Source organism: Scyliorhinus torazame, chromosome 3 (genome assembly GCF_047496885.1).
Source record: "Scyliorhinus torazame isolate Kashiwa2021f chromosome 3, sScyTor2.1, whole genome shotgun sequence".
Taxonomy (NCBI): domain Eukaryota; kingdom Metazoa; phylum Chordata; class Chondrichthyes; order Carcharhiniformes; family Scyliorhinidae; genus Scyliorhinus; species Scyliorhinus torazame.
The window spans coordinates 44,873,422-44,895,522 of record NC_092709.1 but is presented as its reverse complement, the minus strand read 5'-3'; the positions used below and the strand labels follow the sequence as shown (position 1 = coordinate 44,895,522).

The 22,101-nt window shown below is 46.9% G+C and overlaps 1 protein-coding gene across 4 annotated transcripts in view; it reads left to right on the top strand.

Moving 5' to 3' along the window:
- Positions 1-21,225, top strand: part of maml3 (mastermind-like transcriptional coactivator 3) — a 665,132-nt gene extending 643,907 nt beyond the window's left edge. For all 4 annotated transcript variants that reach the window (XM_072495605.1, XM_072495604.1, XM_072495603.1 and 1 more), the window contains one exon: positions 19,741-21,225. In XM_072495605.1, the coding sequence (XP_072351706.1) occupies positions 19,741-20,717 (977 nt within the window). In that variant the 3' untranslated portion in view covers positions 20,718-21,225. The remainder of the gene's footprint in view (positions 1-19,740) is intronic.
- Positions 21,226-22,101: the final 876 nt, after the last annotated feature.

Sequence of the window (22,101 nt, the reverse complement as noted above, 5' to 3'; positions counted from 1 at the left end):
CTGTAAGATTGAACTTGTGTTATTAAACGAAAAGGCGAGTACATTCAGATCCCGTAAAGGCCATAGGTTATATTTACAGAATAAATAGAACAGAATTTAATCAGGCAGCAGTGTTCACCATAAATAAATGTTCAGCAGCCTGTGCATACATCAATTGTGTGGGTTATACTTCCATTGGATACAATTCCCTTCAGCCCCCCTGGATTGAAAATATCATTCCAACCTCCAATGGAAAGTATATGCAGATTGGCATCAATTGAAGAATAACTCTGTTGTGAAACCCTTGCAATCAAGTGGCTAGATCACACTCAGGGCAGAACTTTGCAAGGGCCTGTATCACTGGGGGTGGCGAGACCTCTCACGCCGTGAGTGGCTTAGTCGAACATCTCAGATGCTTTGCCTGCAGTTTTCCTCTTGCGGAGGAAAATCTCAGGCAAAGCACCTTTGATTTTCCTATCACATTTGAGACCCCGCTGGTGGCATGGCATGGCATCAAGGAACGATGCGCCTTCAGTGTCTGGACGCACCTGGCTGATGGTACAATGTTGTATTAGAGGATTGTTAAGCAGGCCTATTTCTTGAAGTTACCTGACAGGGAAGCCCACTGAGATGCTGGCATGTTGGATATTGCAGGAAAGCAGCAGAAACATAACAAAGCTTGGAACCAGAAAGAAGATTGAGGTGTTAAGTTCATTCCTTTCATCGACCTTCCACAGTCTACCATGTCATGGACATTGCCCAATAGTTTAACAAAATAGAAGGGCGGTGCTGATAGCTCAACAATGTGACAGAACATTCCCATGTTCCACCTTGGAAACATTGCTTCTTGCTTAGGGGGCAGCACGGTACCAGAGTGGTTGGCACAATTGCTTCACAGCTCCAGGGTCCCAGGTTCGATTCCGGCTTGGGTCACTGTCTGCGCGGAGTCTGCACGTTCTCCTCATGTGTGTGTGGGTTTCATCCGGGTGCTCCGGTTTCCTCCCACAGTCCAAAGATGTGCAGGTTAGGTGGATTGACCATGCTAAATTGCCCTTAGTGTCCAAAATTGCCCTTAGTGTTGGGTAGGGTTACTAGGTTATGGGGATAGGGTGGAAGTGTGGGTTTGGGTAGGGTGCTCTTTCCAAGAGCCGGTGCAGACTCGATGGGCCAAATGGCCTCCTTCTGCACTGTAAATTCTATGAAATTAGCACATGAATAATTAGCTTAGAAATAATTTTTCCTTAAATTTAGGTTGGAACTTATGAAGTTGCTGTTGGTGAGTCACAGGATACAATGTTGTATAACATTAGGAGTGTAATGCCATGTGGGTTGGATGATGTATTACCCCAGTTATTCACTTATAGTGATGAATTAATTGATTTTTAAAATTAAACTCCATGAATTTTCTGTGAAAGCAACACATGAATGACCTTGATTATCATCATGGGCGCAATTCACTCGTTTTGAGACTTAAGTGCTCCTGCCATTGGGGAATCGGGACTGTTTCCCGCTATTGGTGGGAGCAATGGTCATGTGCCATTCAATGGCACTTTGAAACTTGTTTTCGGCGGATTGTGTGTTATGTTGGACCTGAAAGGGGCAGGGCCTAAACTCAATGACAGGTTCGGATCTCCAGAGATCCTGGTGCTATTTTGAGAGGGCCCCGATCTTAGGATAATGTTGCAGACCCCACTCCCCCCCCAACATTGACAAGGCCTGGACCAAATCGCTGTCAGGAGCCCCCTCCTCCATTTGCTGCAAGTCCTATCCCCCCCCGCCCCCCCCCAATTGAGTGACACTCTGTTATGGGCTTATCGAATGCCCCCCCTTCAATCCCACACCCTTCAGGTCTCCCTGCCTTCCTGCAGGCCTCCACTTCAGGACCCACCCCTCGGCAATGCCAATCTTGCGGGGTAGGCAAGGGAGTGAATACCCTCTCTACGCTTGCCTCTAGGGTGCCGAGGGGGGCCCTTCAGGGAAGGTATAGGTCAGTGGCTTGGGCAGGGTTGCAGTGACTCAGGTTGGGGGTCTTTCCCAGGATTGGGGTCGTCTGGCAGGTCTTCCTATTTGTAGCCTTTCCAAAGCACTTTGTGCAATGAGTTATATTTGATTTTTATTTCAAACAATAAGTTTTATTGTTATGTGGGCAAAGGCTGCACTAATATCTCATAGGAAGTTATGACATTAATAAATGGGCAGAATCCTCCCATACTTTTTCGGAGTGTCAGGCTCAGTCAGAAAACCAGCATGTAGCTCTTCAGTTCCACTAATCAGTTTTCTGTCCTGATCTTGAGCCTCTGTGAGGAAAATAAATGAGTGGGTGTGATTCACGGCGTCATCTGTCCAGAGGTGGCCTGATAGAGCTGGCACAGAGATCATCCTGAATGGGCACTCTGAACAGCACTAAAGTTTAACTCTTTGCTTCCGCCCTGCCCTGCCCCACCATGGAGATATTGGAGCCCTCCCCACTCCAGATCTCTCCCCTTCCCACCCTGGACAATCATTGGACGCTCCCCCCAACCATCACCACCACCACGGAATTACCACCGCCGTTCCCTTATTGCCCACTCCCGCCCCCTCCCCATGCCTGCAAGTTTCCCCCTCAATGCCTGCTCTTCCCCCAACACACACAGATGGCACCCCCCTGATGGCGCTCCTACGAGATTCCACTCCCGGCACAGGTTGGCACTGAAATGTCAGCACTGCCAGATTGGCACTATGCCAGGCATGAATCCCCCCCCCCCCCCCCCCCCCCCCCCAGGGAGCTATACTTACATCTGCATCACATGGGGAGAAAGCAGGATTAGGCTTTTGAATTGGATGATCAGCCAGGATTGTGATAAATGACGGAGCAGGTTCGAAGGACCAAAAGGCCTCCTCCTGCTCCTATCTTCTATATATCTATGTACATCGGCGATGTATGGATATGCAGTGAGGGGGGGGGGGGTGAGGGGGGGATCATGTGACAGGGAGCTGGCGAATCATACAGTTTATTTAATCCATCAAATTAGGTCCTCACCCTTTGTGAATGTGAACCTCATGACATCACCGGCGAGGGGTGTGGAAAATCAGGAAACATGATTCTCTCCGGATTTTGCACTTGCGTCGCTGTTCTCTCTGACGGCGTACGCGGGTTGAAAATCGCCCCCAGTATGTTCATTCGTGATGTTGTTATCAGGAAAGAATGTTGGTCAAGGCACCAGGACAACTCCTTATTGATCTTCAACTAGTGCCATAGGATATTGTAACACTAATCCAGTGCAACATTACACTGGAATGCCAGCCTGTATTATTCACTAAATCCTTTGCGTGACGTTCGAACCCACAACCTCTGACCCAGGGGTCTGAGTACTGCCAACGAAAACAGACAAATATGCTTGTGACCAGAATTGGAAACCCCAGTTTCTCTCTCCCCAGCCCAGGGGCACTAAGACCCCTGCAGCACGAGGAGTACTGCTCTGAATGAGATCATCTAACTTAGAGAGTTCAGATAAAGGTTCGTACTGTTGGGTTTCCTCGTCTGTGTGGCCAAGTCGGTATTACAAAGTGCCTGAAACATCATGGAAACCCAAACAATGCTTTAGAAATTATTTATTTTCAGCCATGGGCTTCCTTTCCTAGCTTTCCGAATTTTGCACTTTTTAAAAATGGTACTAAAAAATGTTGCACATTTTGTTTGAAAGCTGCTACTTTGAAATTAAGGTGATGTACAGAGGCGGGGAAAATGCCTTCGATATTATCGTTCCGCTGTAAAATTCCAAGTGAATCATGTTCTGACCAGCCTCTAACTCTTTCCCATTGTATAATTGTGCCACTTAGGCGATGCTTACATTGGAAAAGAAACAGAATGTTCCAGGAAACCTCTGATGTCTTTGCAATTACTGCACTTATACTCAGAGGCTCAGCTTCCAGACGGTTCGAGTAAAACAGTATTAAATCAAACTATGAAATTCAAGCACAATTAAAATGTTTTTTTGAAAGGGCTGGTGAAAGTGAGTGGTGTTAATACACTGTAGGTTCTTTCTTCATTAACTAGTTGGCTTGTTCAATAGCCTGGTTCCCCAATTAAAAATCATATTATATCCTCCCAAAGCCATCCACATACCTGCTATGCTTCTTCCTCTGAGGTGCATGGAGCTTTCACAGTGCACATAGATTTACTATAGCTTCTAACTGCTATGAAAAACTTGCACATCAGCATTGGGAAACATAGATCATAGAATTTACAGTGCAGAAGGAGGCCATTCGGCCCATTGAGTCTGCACCGGCTCTTGGAAAGAGCACCCTACCCAAGGTCAACACCTCCACTCTATTCCCATAACCCAGTAACCCCACCCAACACTAAGGGCAATTTTGGACACTAAGGGAAATTTATCATGGCCAATACACCTAACCTGTACATCTTTGGACTGTGGGAGGTAACCGGAGCACCCAGAGGAAACCCACGCACACACGGGGAGGATGTGCAGACTCCGCACAGACAGTGACCCAAGCCGGAATCGAACCTAGGACCCTGGAGCTGTGAGGCAATTGTGCTATTCACAATGCTACGGGTAAGCACGACAAAGCAAGTGAGGATCACCCTTATCTTAATAGTCTGGAGCCGTTCACGAAGACCTGGATTGGAGATCCCGTACCCCCACAGTCACTTTCTCAGGCTGGGATTTTAGGGGGCAGGAATGGCCTCCATCCACAGGTCGGAAAGCCTCCGGCTAATCCCGCTTCGGCTGGTTGTAGGATCCCCGAAGTGATTGCACCTGCGGCAGGCAATTAACTGCCTGGTGTCAGGGCCTACGTCCCTTTCAGGGTGGAGATCCTGCTACCCACAGCTGTCAGCCAATCAGAGGGCTGATGCTTTTCGGTCCCAGTGACCACTGCTGGTACTGCACCCAGACAGGAGCAGCAGCAATTGTGTAGGGCCCGGAATGGCGCTGGGGCCAGGCAGGCCGCAGGAGGTTTGCAGGTCGGTGAGGGCAGGGGATTTGTTGTTGAAGAGGCAGCCCTTTACATTGTAAGTCCACTTACTAATGGAGGGGGGGGCACCATGGGCTACAGTTCTCCAGTTAGGAGGGTACTCGTCCCCTGCAGCCTGCAAGGAGGCTGTCAGGGTGGTGGAGACCCCCCTCTCCCGGGTAAAATACCAGCAGTGGCTGGAAGAGGTCTTTAGGTTACCTCTAAATTATCCAATTAAGGACATCATTTGGCCTCTGGGCGGAAAAACCAAACACCATCTTCCCCACTGCTAGTAAAATGCCATAAGGGACAGGAAGACAACGGGTCCACCACTCCCACCCCCCCCTCCCCCCAACCTGGGGTTTCTTACCTCACCTCCCAGCATGCTCCCTGAGACCCACACTAATTCAAGATAAAGGCAGCCCTTTTGCAGGTTGCCCAGGGATCTTCCCCTCCCGTCACCACTAAAGGACCCTGTGCAGGGTGGATCACCACACGATACAACAAGGCCAACTGGCTTCATTCACACAATGTGCTCCTCTCTGTGCTGTTTTACCAAATGGCTGCACCAGAATGGAAGTCAATGAAACATTCTGGAAAGTAGTTAGTAGGAATGGAAGACTTGATGCCTGTCTCTGAACTCCAGCCCGTAAGATGAAGATGTCTTTGCCAGCTTTCCTCTGCACCTTGATATATATTTTTACAGAATCACGACGCTGGGAGCACCTGTCAGGAATTCAGGCAGTTGATCCTCATGATTTTTCTTCTGTTATTTGTAGAATCGCCTCTTTATTAAATGAGTTATTTCACATACGGTATTTTCCCAAAATATTCAGATTGTTTTAGCTTTCTGGGGAACTGTGAAACTAAATGTTAACACTAACACAATGACTCACTCATCAGTGGAATCACAGCAACCCAAAACATATCTGTGAATTTAATACTTCTTTCATACTAAGGCCTTTTCAGTAAGGCACCTCACGTGACATAATTGGCAGCTTTCAAATGTGCTTTAGATAAGTACAAAATTCCCACTGAACTAATATAAAAAAATTCAGTGCAATGCTATTTTACATGTAATTATCCCCACTCTTTAGCTGGCTTCTATAGTTCAATTGGTAAATGCATGATCTGTTGAATCGTGCTATCTAGATCAGTGAGGACCCAACTTTGAAGCGCAGATAGCCCCGCATCAGCTGGTCTCAGTCAGATGATACTTGATGTGTTACAATTAGCGTCAACACTACTCGGATTAGGATGGAAATTTAGCTCAGGTACCGGCTCCTGGGTAGCTAGAAATTGCATGAATAAATATCAGGTATGGAGAGATTAAGCTGCATTGTGATTATCCGTTCCGCACCTCCACCACAAATTTGTAGGCACACATAATGAATGGCCAATTGGATGGTGTGCGGCATCTTGCATTGATGTAGCGCCTTTAACTTAGTAAAACAGGAGCGATAAGCAGACAAAATCCGATGTCTGCAGAACTGCATGACAGCGTGCACCATCTCCCTCAGTGAGAGGAGAGGAGGAAGTTGAGGTGTTTGGGGGTTAGTGATTATTTTGGCACCTGCTCAATAAAATGTAGAAGACAAAGCACAAAGTAATCCTCATCATATTCCACTGCTTTGCGTTGAGTACCCCTGTTTATGTATGCTTAAGGCCTCATTGCTAAAGACCCTGGCTGCAGGATGCAAGCATATGAAATACTTAGCACAAGAATCTGAATTTCCTTTCTCAGCTATCTCGGGGAGGTGTTGCGCTATTTATTTTAAACATATTGAAAGCGTGGCTCAAATCACCAAGGATAGTATTCCAGCCAAAAGCGTCCAACATCTGTATGCTTGTAGGCCATGGTGTAATTTTGGAGTATTTTTGTTTTCAAGCTGCGCTACATCAAGCAAGCATTTCTTTTATGATTTTTGCCAAACAGCAATTTATTCCATCTCGTTTCCATTTGTTTCCCAGTGAAATTCTGGCAGGAACAGCCACGGTGAACAGCATGGTTACCACCAGTGATTACAATACTACTGTTGCTATGCGATTATTCACCACTGTCTTCCAACAATAGCCCCCACATTTAACAGTGAATTGTTTTTTAACCATAACGACCGATCTTGATTGAACTCCAGGAGTCTGTAGTTGATTGATGTATATGTGGATCTTATACATACCATTCCCCTTACTGAGAATACACGTGTGAAACCCCACGGAGCACAATTGTTGTGTTCAGTTTATTAGTTGAAATGATCTGGACTATTTAGACTTAATAGCTTTATACACGTGTGGAGACACAATATTCAATTTTTCACACTTGTTTTCATAGATTATCATAGAATTTACAGTGCGGAAGGAGGCCATTCGGCCCATCGAGTCTGCACCGGCTCTTGGAAAGAGCACCCTACCCAAGTCCACACCTCCACCCTATTCCCATAACCCAGTAACCACACCCAACACTAAGGGCAGTTTTGGACACTAAGGGCAATCTATCATGGCCAATCCACCTAACCTGCACATCTTTGGACTGTGGGAGGAAACCGGAGCACCCGGAGAAAACCCACGCACACACGGGGAGGATGTGCAGACTCCGCACAGAGAGTCACCCAGCAGGGAATAGAACCTGGGACCCTGGCGCTGTGAAGCCACAGTGCTAACCACTTGTGCTACCGTGCTGCCCCTGTTAATGGTCAAACTGCCAGCATGTGGTGATCCCCAGAAAGCTGCACTAGGGCCACAGCTTTTCACTACATTTATAAATGATTTGATCGAAGGGCAAGAGGCCATTTATCTAAGGTACCTATCAACAATAAGTTAGATGGCTCAGTAAATAATGTGGATGGAGTAAGAAATTGCACAGGGACATAATGGATTAAGTGATTGTGGCAGATGCAATTAACTGTACGAACATGTAAGGTCATTCACATTGAACTTAAGAAAGATAGATCAGAATATTTCCTAAATGATGAAAAGCTAGGAACAGCGATTGAGAAGAGGGATCTAGGGGCCCCAAGTCCAGAAATCACTAAAAGCGAGTAAACAGGTACAAAAACTAATTGAATAGGCAAACAGAATTTTGGAGTTAATATAAAGATGGGATGAGGTTTGGAACTTATATGCTAACAATACAGAGCTTTGATTAAACCCTGCCTGGTCGAGTGCCTCATTCAGTTCTGGGGCAGCACATTTCAGGGTGCCTTGGATCGGGTGCAGTGCAGATTCACCAATGATACTAAGACTAAAAGAGTTAAATAATGAGGATAGATTGGATAGATTTGTATTCCCTTATCTATAAAAGATTATGGGGTGATCTAACTCCGGTGTTAACGGGACCTCCTCTTGCGCAAGGATGAGCCTGCTGCACAGGGGGCGGGATTCTCCAAGCCTCCGCTCTGAAATCGCGCTCGGCGCGGGGAGGAGAATGGGTGTCAAACCCGAGGTCGGGTCCGACGGCGCTCCCGCGATTCCCCGGTCCCCGGAGAATCGCCGCCAATCGGGCGCACGCGGTCGACCCGGCGCCGGTTGGGGGCCATTGAAAGAGGCCCCTGCGGCGATTCTCCGCCAGCAGCTGGCCGAACTCCCGCCGGCGAGGTTCTCTCATGGTTCCACCCGTCGGGCACTCAGTGTGGCGGCTGCGGGGATCATTCACCAAGGGGGGCCTCCAGGGCGGCCACCGGTCCGCGGGCGCACGCCATCTGGGGGGGGGCCTATCTTCTTGGTGCCAGTCCGCGGTGTGAGTCCGCCATGTCGCGTGGGACGGCCGACACAGGCCACCACCGTGCGCATGCGCAGGACCCTGACCGGAAGTGCAGGGCCCCGTATCAGCAACTGGAGCTGCAAGGAGAACTCCGGGGCCCTGCTAGCCCCCTCCAGGTAAGTGAATCAGGAAAGTCCGGAGTGATTCGCGCACGTTTGTTTGCGGGCGTGGGGACATAGCCCCATTATTGGAGAATCCTGCCCTGGGTGCATATGACTCGGGCGAGAATGATTGAAGCCCTTTCAGGGGGCAGCAGATGAGTGTGAGAGCTGTGGGCAGGGGCCAGCGAATCACGCGCACATGTTTTGGGGTTGCAAAAAATTGGGAAGGTTCTGGGCGGGTGTGTTCGCGATCTTAGCCAGGATAGAGGAGGAGGAGGTGGACCCCCGTACCCTTTGGTGATGATATTTGGGGTTTCAGAGAAGCTGGAGCTCATGGCGGCCTCTAGCGGCCGTGCCAAACGCGATGCCGGTCTCAGCCGGCGGGCCTGGACCAATCTGCCCCATGCCGCTCCACCTGACCGGTCCGATTGCCGCCCCGGCCACCGATAAGGCCCCCCGCCCTCCACCAGGGCGGCCGCGGACTGAGTCTGCATGCCGCCGTGCGAGAGTCCCAACCGGCCAGACATGGTTAGAACCATGCCATCGCGAATTCAGCCAGTCGGGACCAGAGTATCGCTAGGAGGGCCTCTGGCAATGGCCCCCCAGCCGCGCCACGTAATTCGCGCGCGAGCAATTCTCCGGGGACCGGAGAATCATGGGAGTGGCGCCGGGCCCGATTCGGGCACAAACGTTGATTATCCCCCCCCCCCCGCCAAGCACGATCATGGCGCGGGGCTGCGGCGAATCCTGCCAATGTCGTCTTCAGACTAGATTGTCCAACGCATTTTGTTCATAGAAGAGTTGGGTGGTAAGGGCAGCCAGTTGGTCAATGATCAACTGACCAAAATCAAAAAATCAATCTGATTTCTGTACATATGCAAAAGCATAAACATTAATCACATGCTCTGGACTCAGCAGTGTTTTCCAGACATTGTGAGTATTATCATTTGATGTTGTTCGTTTGTGAAGTCCCTCAGTTCCATTCAGAAATTTGTTTTGACATTGGTTCCAGATAAAGTCACTGATTTACAGCAGTTCCTCCTTCATGCTAGACCCGCTGTCTCCTAATATTTCCAGAAGGTTATTTGTGTGTCCCTTAGTGAAGGCAGACCCAAAGCATTTGTTCAACAGATCTGCCAACTCTTTGTTGCCCATAATGAATTCACCTGATTCTAACTGTAAGGGACCTACATTTGTCTTCACCAGTTTTCTTCACATACCTATAGAAGCTTTGCAGTCAGTTAGTAAGTTTTTCGCAAGCTTACTCTCATATTCTATTTTCCCCTTCCGAATTAAGCCCTTTATCCTCCTCTGCTGAATTTTAAATTTCTCCCAGTCCTCAGGCTTGCTGCTTTTTTTTTTGGCCAATTTATTTGCCTCCTCTTTGGCTTTAACACTTAGCCATGGTTGAGCCACCTTCCTCGTCTTACTCTTGCGCCAGACAGGGATGTACAATTGTTGGACTTCATCCATGTGCTCTTTAAATATCTGCACCATCAACACCTTAAGTATCCTTTGCCAGCTTATCCTAGCCAATGCACATCTCATACCATCAAAGTCAGCTTTCTTTATGTTCAGGACCCTAGTCTCAGACTTAACTGTGCCATTCGCCATCTTAATGAATAATTGTACCATATTATGGTCACTTCTCTATAGGATCTTACACCACAATGTTGCTAATTAATCCTGTCACATTGCACAATACCCAGTCTAGGATCCCTGCTCTCTAGTTGGTTCCTCAACATATTAGTCGAGAAAACCATCCCTTATACATTCCAGAAAATCCTCCTCCATTGCATTGCTACCAGTTTGATTAGCCCAACCAATATGCAGATTGAAGTCACACATAATAACTGCTGTACCCACACTGCACGCATCTCTAATTTCCTGTTTGATGACATCCCCAAACTCACAACTACTGTTTAGTTGTCTGTACATTTGTCCCTCACCCCCATGATCCCAGAGAATTTTACTGGCTTTCTTTTTACAATTCCATCACATTTTTCTTGTTTTGTTTTTCAAGAAAGTTTAACCTATCACGTCTGAAGAGTCTGCTACTCCACATGTCACATGGTCATTCAAATAGCTAAAACCTATAGTTAACCCACAGCCTACCAGCTCCTCCATGAGCAACATGCCAAGTTCAAATGAATGCCTCGGGTATCATGTTGAGGGGCTCCTCGAAACACTCAGTGGAGAAATGCAGCGAGGGGCTTGGGAATGAAAGTTACAAGCTTCTGGGAATGAATGGGAAACTGCAAATGATGGCACTCTTCAATCAGCGTCCAAAAAAAGATTCTCCGTCCGATTCATCAATCTGCCTTCTTTCTTTATAGTTGCAGACGACCAACGGTCTATTTTAAAAAAATATATCTGTATTTTTTTAGTATCTGGCCAGATTTCTGTGGGTTTCTACAATTGGCCTCGGCTGCTCATGCTTGGAAGGGGAGCACATTATAAGTCGAAGTTCAAGCTCTTGATTGCTATACAATGACTGGGGGTGGAGGGTGGAGGATGAGGTTAGGATCAGATTCCAATGAGATGCCTTTTATGGTTACAAAGCCGCCTGGCACTTATTGTCTAGATTCACTGCTGAAGATTGGGTGATGTAGCAGAGGTCTGGCAGTACCAGGCGAGCTGTACTCAGCAAAGGTCAGCACCTTCAGGAATCAAGCAAAAATACTTGGAGAAGAGGCACTATACAGGTTGTCCTTTATCTTCTTGCACTGTCACTCGGACATGCCAGCCATATTTCTGCTCCTGCTAAGCTAATTTCCACGTTATTGAATTTAAATAGAACACATTTCATTATCACATTAGAGTGATTCACGTAATAATGATGTGAGTGAAATCTGCACTGCAACCTAATAAAAAGGTTTTCCTTTATTGCTGGTTGGGGGATTTTGTCAAACCACAAGTGTGCTGGTGGCGAGCTGCATATTTTAGCAGCCCAGCCTCCATCTGTGATCTTGTTATTTTTTTGCTGGGTTATACTAAAGCACTGGCAGGGGAAATGTATGAACAGCAATAACAGCATTAACTTCAGTTCAGCTAGGTCCACAGTCAGATCTATAAATTGTCAGTGTGTGAGGGATGTGTGCGTTTCTGTGTCTGTTGGTGTGTGGTGTCTCTATTGGTGTGTGGTGTCTCTGTCTGCGTGTGTATCTGTCTGCGTATGTGGGTGTCTGCGTGTGTGGGTGTCTGCGAGTGTGTGGGTGTCTGCGAGTGTGTGGGTGTCTGCGAGTGTGTGGGTGTCTGCGTGTGTGTGTGTGTCTGCGTGTGTGGGTGTCTGCGTGTGTGTGTGGTTTGCGTGTGTAGGTGTCTGCATGTGTTGTGTGTGTCGGAGTTGTGTTGTGTGTGTCTGTGTGGGTTGATTTGTGTGTGTGTATGTTGGTCTGTGTGGTTATGTTGGTATGTGTCTGCAATGTGATGCATATGGCTGTGGTGTACCAGGTGCGTAGACCAAATGTTCCCCCTTGTGGGGCAACCTAGAACAAAGAACAAACAAAGAAAAGTACAGCACAGGAACAGGCCCTTCGGCCCTTCAAGCCTGGGCCGACCATGCTGCCCGTCTAAACTAAAATCTTCTACACTTCCGGGGTCCGTATCACTCTATTCCCATCCTATTCATGTATTTGTCAAGATGCCCCTTAAATGTCACTATTGTCCCTGCTTCCACCACCTCCTCCTGCAGCGCATTCCAGGCACTCACTACCCTCTGTGTAAAAAAAACTTGCCTCGTACATCTCCTCTAAACCTTGCCCCTCGCACCTTAAACCTATGCCCCCTAGTAATTGACCCCTCTACCCTGGGAAAAAGTCTGTGACCATCCACTCTATCTATGCCCCTCATAATTTTATAGACCTCTATCAGGTTGCCCCTCAACCTCCGTCGTTCCAGTGAGAACAAAATGAGAGGTAGAATGAGAGGTCACAGATATAGGTTGAGAGGTGGTAGATTTAGAACTGAGATGAGGAGGAACTATCTCTCGCAGAGGATGATGAATTTGTGGAACTTGCTGCCCCGTAGTGCAGTGGAATCAGAGTAATTAAATGGTTTCAAAAAGGAGATAGATATATTTCTGATTTTTTTAAAAACAGGTTAAAGGGCTAAGGGGATTTGAGTTGATTGGATTGGATTGGATTTGCTCATTGGCACGTGCACCGAGGTACAGTGAAAAGTATTGTTCTGCGTTCAGTCCGGACAGATTGTTCCATACATGAGAAAAAACACAGGGCAAACATAAAGTACACAATGTAAATACAGAGGCACAGGCATCGGGTGAAGCAGACAGGTGTGTAGTACTACTCTGTAGAGAAGATGTGTGAAGAGATCAGATCAGTCCATAAGAGGGTCATTCAGGAGTCTGGTAACAGCGGGGAAGATGCTGTTTTTGAATCTGTTAGTGCGTGTTCTCAGACTTTTGTACCTCCTGCCCAAAGGGGGATGTTGGAAAAGGGAATAAGCCGGATGGGAAGGGTCTTTGATTATGCTGCCCGCTTTCCCCAGGCAGCGGGAGGTGTAGACAAAGTCAATGGATGGGAGGCAGCTTCGCGTGATGGACTGGGCTGTGTTCATGAATCTCTGTAGTTTCTTATGGGTTTGGGCTGAGCAGTTGCCATACCAGGTTGTGATGCAGCCAGGTAGGATGCTTTCTATGGTGCATCTGTAAAAGTTGGTAAGAGTCAATGTGGACATGCCGAATTTCCTTAGTTTCCTGAGAACTTTTAGGCTCTGGTGTGCTTTCTTGGTCGTAGCGTCGATATGGGTGGACCAGGACATATTTTTGGTGCTGTACACACCTACGAATTTGAAGCTGCCAACCATCTTCATCTCGGTCCCATTGCTGCAGACAGGGGTGTGTACAGTACTTTGCTTCCTGAAGTAAATGACCAGCTCTTTAGTTTTGCTGACATTGAGGGAGAGAAGAGATCAGTCATCATCTATTGAATGGTGGAGCAGGCTTGAAGTGCTGAATTATCTACTTCTGCTCCTAATTCTTATGTTTCTTTGTGTGTGTATGTTGTGTGTGGTGCATGTGTGTGGAGTATGTGATGTGTGCGCGCGCCAGTGTGTGTGTAGTATGGTATGTGATGTGTATGTGCGCCTGTGTGGTGTGGTATGTGATGTGTGTGCGTGCTTGTGTATGGTGTGTGTGTAGTATGGTGTGTGACGTGTGTGTGCACCTGTGTGTGCTATGTGTGTAGTGTGCTGTATGTGCGTGCCTGTGTGTGATGTGTGTGCAGTGTGATGTGTATGTGAGCCTGTGTGTGGTGTGTGTGTAGTGTGGTGTATGTGTAGTGTGATGTGTGTGCGTCCCTGTGTGGTGTGTGTAGTGTGATGCGTGTGTGTGGTGTGTGTGTGTGCGCCTGTGTGTGGTGTGTGTAGTGTGATGTGTGTATAGTGTGTGTGCCTGTGTGATGTGCGTGTAGTGTGATGTGTGTGTGTGCGACTGTGTGTGTGTGTGTGTAGTGTGATGTGTGTGTGTGTGGTGTGTGTGTCGTGTGATGTGTGTGTGCACCGATGGGTGTGCGTGTGTGATTTGTGATTCTTGATGCTTGAATACCCTGATTGGGTTCATGAAGAATTACTAATTGAGCCTGGGGCTGGAGACCCAATAGCACCTGTAGAATTGTACCCAGCCAACAGTCAGTACCTATATGAGTACAAAATGGGGGCTATTAGTGAGGGGATGGGGGAAACTTTATCACTGTTGGGGTATATGGATTTCCAAACCTGCTCACTCCATTCTTTGCACAGATTGGGTTAATGATTGTAGGAACAGAATGTTTTACAGTGTTTGAGATGGAGACCTGTTAATTTCTCATTTGATACTGAATTTCAATGATGTTTTGTCTGGTGCTTGAAAACGGGGGGGGGGGGGGGGGGGGGGGTAGAATTTCCACAGGTGTTCCCTGATTTCCCACTGTGACTTTGGCAGAAGAGTGACAGAATCCCAAGAGAAAGATTGCAACCGGACTTTTATACCATTTCTCTGGAACTTTCTGCTGAAGTTATCTAGGAGATTGGAAGACCGACCAGGAAATGTACTGGCATGTGACTTTGAACAGAATTTGACCTGGGCTAGAATTGGGAGGGGCAGTATTCAAAATTACTCCTGCTCCAATAGCTATTTCCTATCTCTGAGCAAAGTGGGTTTTTTTTACAAATGTCTTTGCTCTTTTTGTGTAGGTTGTTCATGGGCTCTTGAGTCCATCTTATTTCATCCGCCCAGAAATACTCTAAATACCGCCACCCTCACATTTTTTCAGCACCTAAATGTTTCGTAAATGATTCCAAGGTTTCTTGCCACCACTTTTCCTCCCGAAAGACCTCTCCACCTTTGGACACACTTTGTGTGAAAAATAATTTCCTGTTAACAGCCCAAATTTTGTCTTTTACAATTTTGCATCATTCCCCTTATGCCCTAACCTCGCTATTTAGTAAAAGTAATATTCCGATTTACCATTCTGGTGACTATCTTACGTACCTGTGCCAATTCTCCGGTACCAACTTGAGAAGCTCAGATTTCACAAGTCTTCCCTCATAGCTCAGTGTCCTGGCACTCGGAATCAGCCTATTAGCTCTTCCTTGCATCGCACTTCAATGTCTCTTTTGTGTCTCAGCAACCACAATTGGACGCACTATTCAAGGAACAGTCTGAGTAGAACACTGTGCAATTTGGTCACACTTCCTCTGACTTGTATTTAACAGTTTTGTCTATGCAGTTTTCAATCACATTGTTATTTGCTGCTCTGTATTGGACTAGTTGAGTGTTGAGTCCACAACGAAAATGTTCAGCTACGTCCATTAACAATCTTAGTACCATTTGTGGAGTGCACATGTTCTTATTTTTACTTCCTGTATGCAGTATGTTTACATTCGTTTCCATTAAATTTCAAATGCCATTTTTCCGGCTACTAATATATTTTCTGCGCTTCCTCTCCCACAGTCCACGGTTCCACCAGGTTCAGTATCATTTTAATATTTGACCATGTTGCTTTTAGATTCTGAATCCAAGGGGCACGATCTAATGCAAAAAGAAGAGTCAGTTCTGAGCAGGATTAGAGGGGTAAGCGCGAGGAATGGCCCCGCTATCTGATGGCAATCTTTTTTTTTCCGTCCGGCCTCAGTGGGGAATGCCCAAATGCACTTAGTTGCTTTTCCATTTTTAAATGACATCCCAATCTGTGGACACCCCCCATCTCCCGACATGACTCCCCCCCCCCCCCCCAACTCACTTGTTGGGGGATTGTCGAGTCCCCGCATCTCACCTCATATCCCCCCCCCAACTCACTTGTTGGGGGATTGTCGAGTCCCCGCATCTCACCTCATATGGACAAGGCACCACTGGGCCTGATCCCCGGCAAGGGAAAAATGCCACCTGGGCACCGTGGCACTGCCAGCCAGCGTATTCCGGTATTTGCTCCGTGCCCTGAAGCTTTCCTCCACTGTGTCACTCAAGTGGTTATTCTACATGTGAGCTGGGACCATGGGCAGAATTTTCCACCAGTGGGACTTTCCGTTCCCGCTGCAGTCCATTGACATTTCAGTGGTTCACCACATCTTGCAGGCCTGCCCCTCGGCAACGGGGCCGAAGAATTCCATCCCATGAGGGTCAATATGACTATTCGACTCTGGAGCACCTCACAGCTGAGCTTTATTCTCAACCACCTTCAGTATCTATAAACAATTTAGCACAAGTTAATAGCGAGTAAGGAGCGTGACTGAGATTGTTTTTCCTTCCTAGCTTAGGAGTATTGAGGTGAATTGCAGCACCTAGGGTGCTGCCTCAGTTGTGATTGGTTGACTGAGCAGAAATTCAGAATTCAATCTTGGGCTTTTGGTCAGGGTGTCCAGGTACCACACCAGACTGTGCGCTTAACCAATAAACATGAGACAGTGCACATTGTATGTTTAAAGGTTGAAGTAATTAATTTACCCTCGGGTACATTCACCAGGTGTGGATTCACTAGAATGATGCAAGGAGTAAGAAATGATAGTTATGAAAAATGAGTTGAAATATCGGTACTATTTCTGTTGGAAAAGCGAAGGCTCGGAGCAAGTTTAACTCAAGGTTTTAGAATAGTGGATGATTTCGAGGGGCTGAACGGGGGAACGCTTCAGTGATTGGGGAGGTCATCAATCACTAAAAGAGTGAGAAGATTTTTTCGGAGATGTCTCTAACTGTGAGTTTTGGATCATTGAATGTTTTGCTACATGAAGGAGCTGAGGGATAAAGGAAGAGTTGATGAACATTTGAAGCAAAGAATCAGTGATATGGAAAGATTGTCCATACAATCGATTGTGAGTCTAGAGTTTGCTGTTCGTACCCGACAGCTGGTCAGTGTCATCGATATTCCTCCTGGGAAATGCTTTAGGCGAAGGAGGAGCTCATGTTGCATGATCCTTGGCTGTGGAAGGGGTGTTTATGTCAGTGTTTTTCAAACTTTTTTTTCCCGGGACCCACTTTTGCCAACCAGCTTACCTTCAGGACCCGCGCCAGCGACCTTCATGATACATGCCACGTTCCCTTACCTTTAATGTAAAAGGGAAATCTGCTCGGTTCTCACAAACTCGCTTGAATCAGGTTCAAAGGAGGAGAGGGCAATGCGCTTATCAGGTGCAGACTTCAGCCAGTTCCTTTGAGCCTTCTTCGCCTTTATGAAAACGGAAAATCCAACTTCACACATGTAGGTCATCGTGAAAGGAAATAGCAACAAAATGCTTGTTTTAGTCAGCCCTGGATACTCCTGGGAGATGCTACTCCAGAATGCTGACAACCCCTGAGCTTTTGGTGTTTTTTTTAATGTGGTATCACAGCCCAGGTACAGCAGCGTGGCATTTTAATTTTTCAAGTCAGCTGTAAGTTAATAACTGAATCTGGGTCTCAATCGCTAAAGGAACTTTTCACCCACCACTTCTCTTTCAAAATCTGAAACATCTCTCATTTGCCAGTACTTCACTGCATATAAAACATGTGGGCTTTGCATCCTTATTTGCATTGGCGCAATTAACAAAACCATACTTCAATACACCATCTACTTTGATCCCGAGTTAAGTTTCTTCTTTGCAGGCTGAAAATTAGAGGCCGTGGAGCTCTTTACAGGGCTAACACTAGCACTGCTCTGTCCTGGCCTGGACTATCCTGAACAGCTCTCTCCAGCAGAGTCTGTTGTAAGATCCTGTCCAGTAGGTATACTGCCTATTTGAGTCTCTGTCCATCTCTTTCTTTTAAGAAAGTAATCTATCCTCTCAGTCCTCTTGCCTGCAGCTGGAAAGTGGAAGCAGCTCTGCTCTGTGATTTGGCGTCAAAACCATGTACATGGAGGGCACTTGACATCATGTGTACGTGCAGGGCACGTGACCTGCTCCCTGCTGTCGCTTCTGGCCGGAAAACTAATTTATTTTCAGATAAAAGGCAACAGCGGCTGCCATTCCCAATGTAAAAGCCAATAGCAGACTTTGGACGCTTCTCCCGCGATCTTGACCACCGTGGGAAAGGCGTGACTGATCGCTCCGCAACCCTTCCAACATTCCCCCATGACCCACCCGTGGGTCACGGACCTGTACTTTGAAAAACCCTGGCTTATGCTATTTAGGTGAGATGTGGAGATGCCGGCGTTGGACTGGGGTGAGCACAATAAGAAGTCTTACAACACCAGGTTAAAGTCCAACAGGTTTGTTTCGATGTCACTAGCTTTCGGAGCGCTGCTCCTAAGGAATCTGCTAAGCGCTGCTCCGAAAGCTAGTGACATCGAAACAAACCTGTTGGACTTTAACCTGGTGTTGTAAGACTTCTTATTGTGCTATTTAGCTGAGTCACCCCAGGCCACAAATTACCATGCACTTCCCCTTTTCCAGGTGGAGGCCAGACGGGTTTTTCTTACTTTTCTTTGAATACAGCTCCCAGTCACGCACAGCACTTTGCATTGTTAGCTGTCCATAAGCAGCACTTAATTCAACCCTAACGTGGCGCTTAAAAAATATATTTTTCCAAACCTGTATTCAAAGTCTTTGTTTGTGATTTTGGGGTGGAGGGAAGGAGGGCGGCAGCACAGTAATTGTCAAATAATGGCTATGTAGAATGACAGTAGCACAGAGTCTTGGAGCTCTGAACACTGTCGGCATATGGTTTACTATTGTAATTCTCCACTAAGTAAGTTTCCAATCTTAGCTGTGTGGGGAGGGAGGGGGGAGTACAGGATGTCAAGCACAGATCAAATTGCTCCATGTTGAGTAGGAGAGATTATGGGTGTCAGTCGCTGCAAGGTGATCTCACAAACCTCCAGAAACAGGTTGCTCTCACTCAGACAGGGAAGCCAACGTGTGACACAAGATTAGCTCAGTGATGAAGTGGTGGGGGCGGGGAAATAAATAAGTTCGCTTTTAAACTCTAAATTGGTTATAATGGTGTCTCTGGTAGCTTAATGAGGAAATGCCAGAAAAAAATCCCAGGTTCAAAATACGATATGTGTAGATCTCAACTAATGCAGTGGTGAGAGCTCAAAGCCAATTCAAGCACTTGGGTAGAGAAACTGCCACGTGGATCTTGCTCCCAGTTGCCATTCTGTGATACCGGTTGCAAAGTATGAGGGTGTTCATTCATGTGTCATGCAAGAAAAGGCTTGACTGACATCTGCAAGTCAAACTGCATGCCAGTACTCACATTCTAGACTCGTGTGAAGCATTCCCACTTAGCAAGGTAGCAAAGGGCCACTACACCAGTGAACTACAGCATGACGTACTCCACCAGTGAACTACAGCATGACGTACTCCAGGTACAGTCCAGGTTTTAATGGATCTGAACTCTCAATGTGGAATACCCAACAAAATATTACAATCAAATAAGACAACAAAGTAGCCTGATCATAAACTAAATATCGTTTAAAAATGGCTAGTTACCACGTGTTAAAAATCAAACCAGTTTCTGTCTCTTTCTCATTACAGGTACTGTCCAGGAGTTGGCAGCTGCACGGAACCAGGCTCTGCAGAATGCAAGAAGTCCCCGAATGATGGCACAGAATCCAGGCATGATACAGATGACACAAGTCCAGAATTCTGGCGCCATACCTGCCACCACCGGACAGTCAGAGATTGGCATGGTGCCCTATAGTAATGCCCAGAGCAGCCAACAAGGAATGTACAGTATGAGCCCAGGCATGAACCAAATTCTTCAACATTCAAACCAAAGTAACGTGAGCATGGCACGTAACGTTAGCCAGATGCAGAAACAGCCTATTGCAGGACAAGGGGTTGGAATGGTACCTGGTTATGGACAAAACCTACTTGGAAACCCTGTGTTAGCCCAACAACAACAACAACAAGTAAAAGGACCAGCAGGGCAGCCGATGCCCAAAGCTCAAGCTCAAAGGCTACAGCTAATCGGAAACTCTGGTACACCAGCTCAAAGCTGGCAGCAACACAGTTTGCAGAGCTTGCCCAACAGAACTCAGGCTAACAGCGAGTTAAGTCAATTCAACAACAAGTCAGCTTATCCAATGCAACCTGGTCAAACCAAGATGGCCAAGCAACATTTTCCCCAGACAATGGCTCAGCCGGTTCTTGAGACTGCGGGTACAGTTGGAGGACAAATGATGTCTCATTTTGCAGGACACCCAAGGACCAACCAGCCTAGACAAATAGTTATGTCGGGCATGACCCAGACAATCCACAATATGACTGGTTTTAATCAGGCCACAGGCCAACAGTTGACAGCAGGTTGCTATGCACAAAGCAACCCAGGTCAAGGGTATCATGCAAGAACCACAAGTCAGGACATGTCCTTTAATTACATCAGCCAATCTGGGGCTGGTTCCTTCTCTAACTTATCAGACGGTGGAGATCTGATGGACTCTCTAATCAAAAGTGGATCGACAGAAGGCTGGATGCAAGAGTTTGATGAAATATTTGGTAACCAGCAGTAGATTGGGTGCAAATGAATTTTTAATTATTAAAAAGCTGTTAAATTAAGGCTTCCTCTAAATAAAAGTGTCTAGGGACCAAGTAAAGTAGGCCTAGTTTTGTAGTTGCACTGCTGTTGCATTACGGTGCTGATGTACATGTAGATGTGATACAAACTGTAATGGTTTAATGTAAATAGGTTTTTATATAAGTCCAAATATAAGGCTTACCATTGGGTCTACTTCCTGTAAAGAATGGCTCTTAGTTTAACAGAACATTGAAGTATTTTTATTTCATTTTACAGTTTTCAATTCATCAAGAAAGCAATGATATTGCACTTCAGACAATGTCTTATTAATTATTTGTACTGTAAACTCTAAACAAATGTGTTCATTGAATACAGTTTTTTTCTAGATTTCATTTTTACTCTGTATCTTAAGCAGTGCTTGGAACCTGAGCTCAGTTCTTTTTAAATCTGTACAGAATCCTCAACTGTGTAAAAGTGTGATGTTGAATTAAGTTTTTTTTTTGCGGGGGGGGGGGGGGGGGGGGCAGGTGTTGGGAGGTTGGGGAGAATGTTATGTCCATGAATTATGAGATCTTATTAAAAAAGAACTTTAATGTGAACTTGCACTAGTGGAGCTTTTGTTTTTCCAGAGAAGCTTTCAAGTATACAATAGCACGAGGATTCAGGATCGTAGCACGAGGATTCAGGATCGTAAGCTACTATATACTTACCTGCCTTCTGCCCCCAGCTCCTGTTCATGCTCCCTGGTGCTACCCTGTTAGACTAGCCTGTGGCTCTAAGATGAGCACAGGATCAGTCTCAGCTGCGGTGACTACAGCTGGTCTGCTGCTGGAGCTCACAGAAAGGATTCTCATCTATTACAGGGGTAGCCAATCAGTGTCTTCAGGAGAGGTGGGGAATGAAGGGGTGAAATTTAAGGGAGAGAAAAAACATGAGGCAGTGAATGGGAAGTCTGCAGTTTTCTAGTTATAGACCTCAAAAACTCAGGGTGTGATTTCAGGTATTCAGGGAGCTAGGGTGGAATCTTAGAGCTAGAACAAACAGAGTTATTGGGCGGGATTCTCCCCTACCCGGCGGGGCGGGGGGGTCCCGGCATCGAGGAGCGGCGTGAACCACTCCGGTGTTGGGCCGCCCCAAAGTGCGGAATCCTCCGCACCTTTAGGGGCTAGGCCGGCCCCGGAGTGGTTTGCGCCGCGCCGGCCGGCGGGAAGGGGCTTGGCACCACGCCAACCGGCGCCGAAGGGCCTCCGCCGGCCGGCGCATGCGCGTGAGCTGGTGTCATCCCAGCACATGCACGGGGGGGGGGGGGGGTCATCTCCGCGTCGGCCATCGCGGAGGACTAGCAGCCGACGCGGAGGAATAGAGTGCTTCCACGGCAC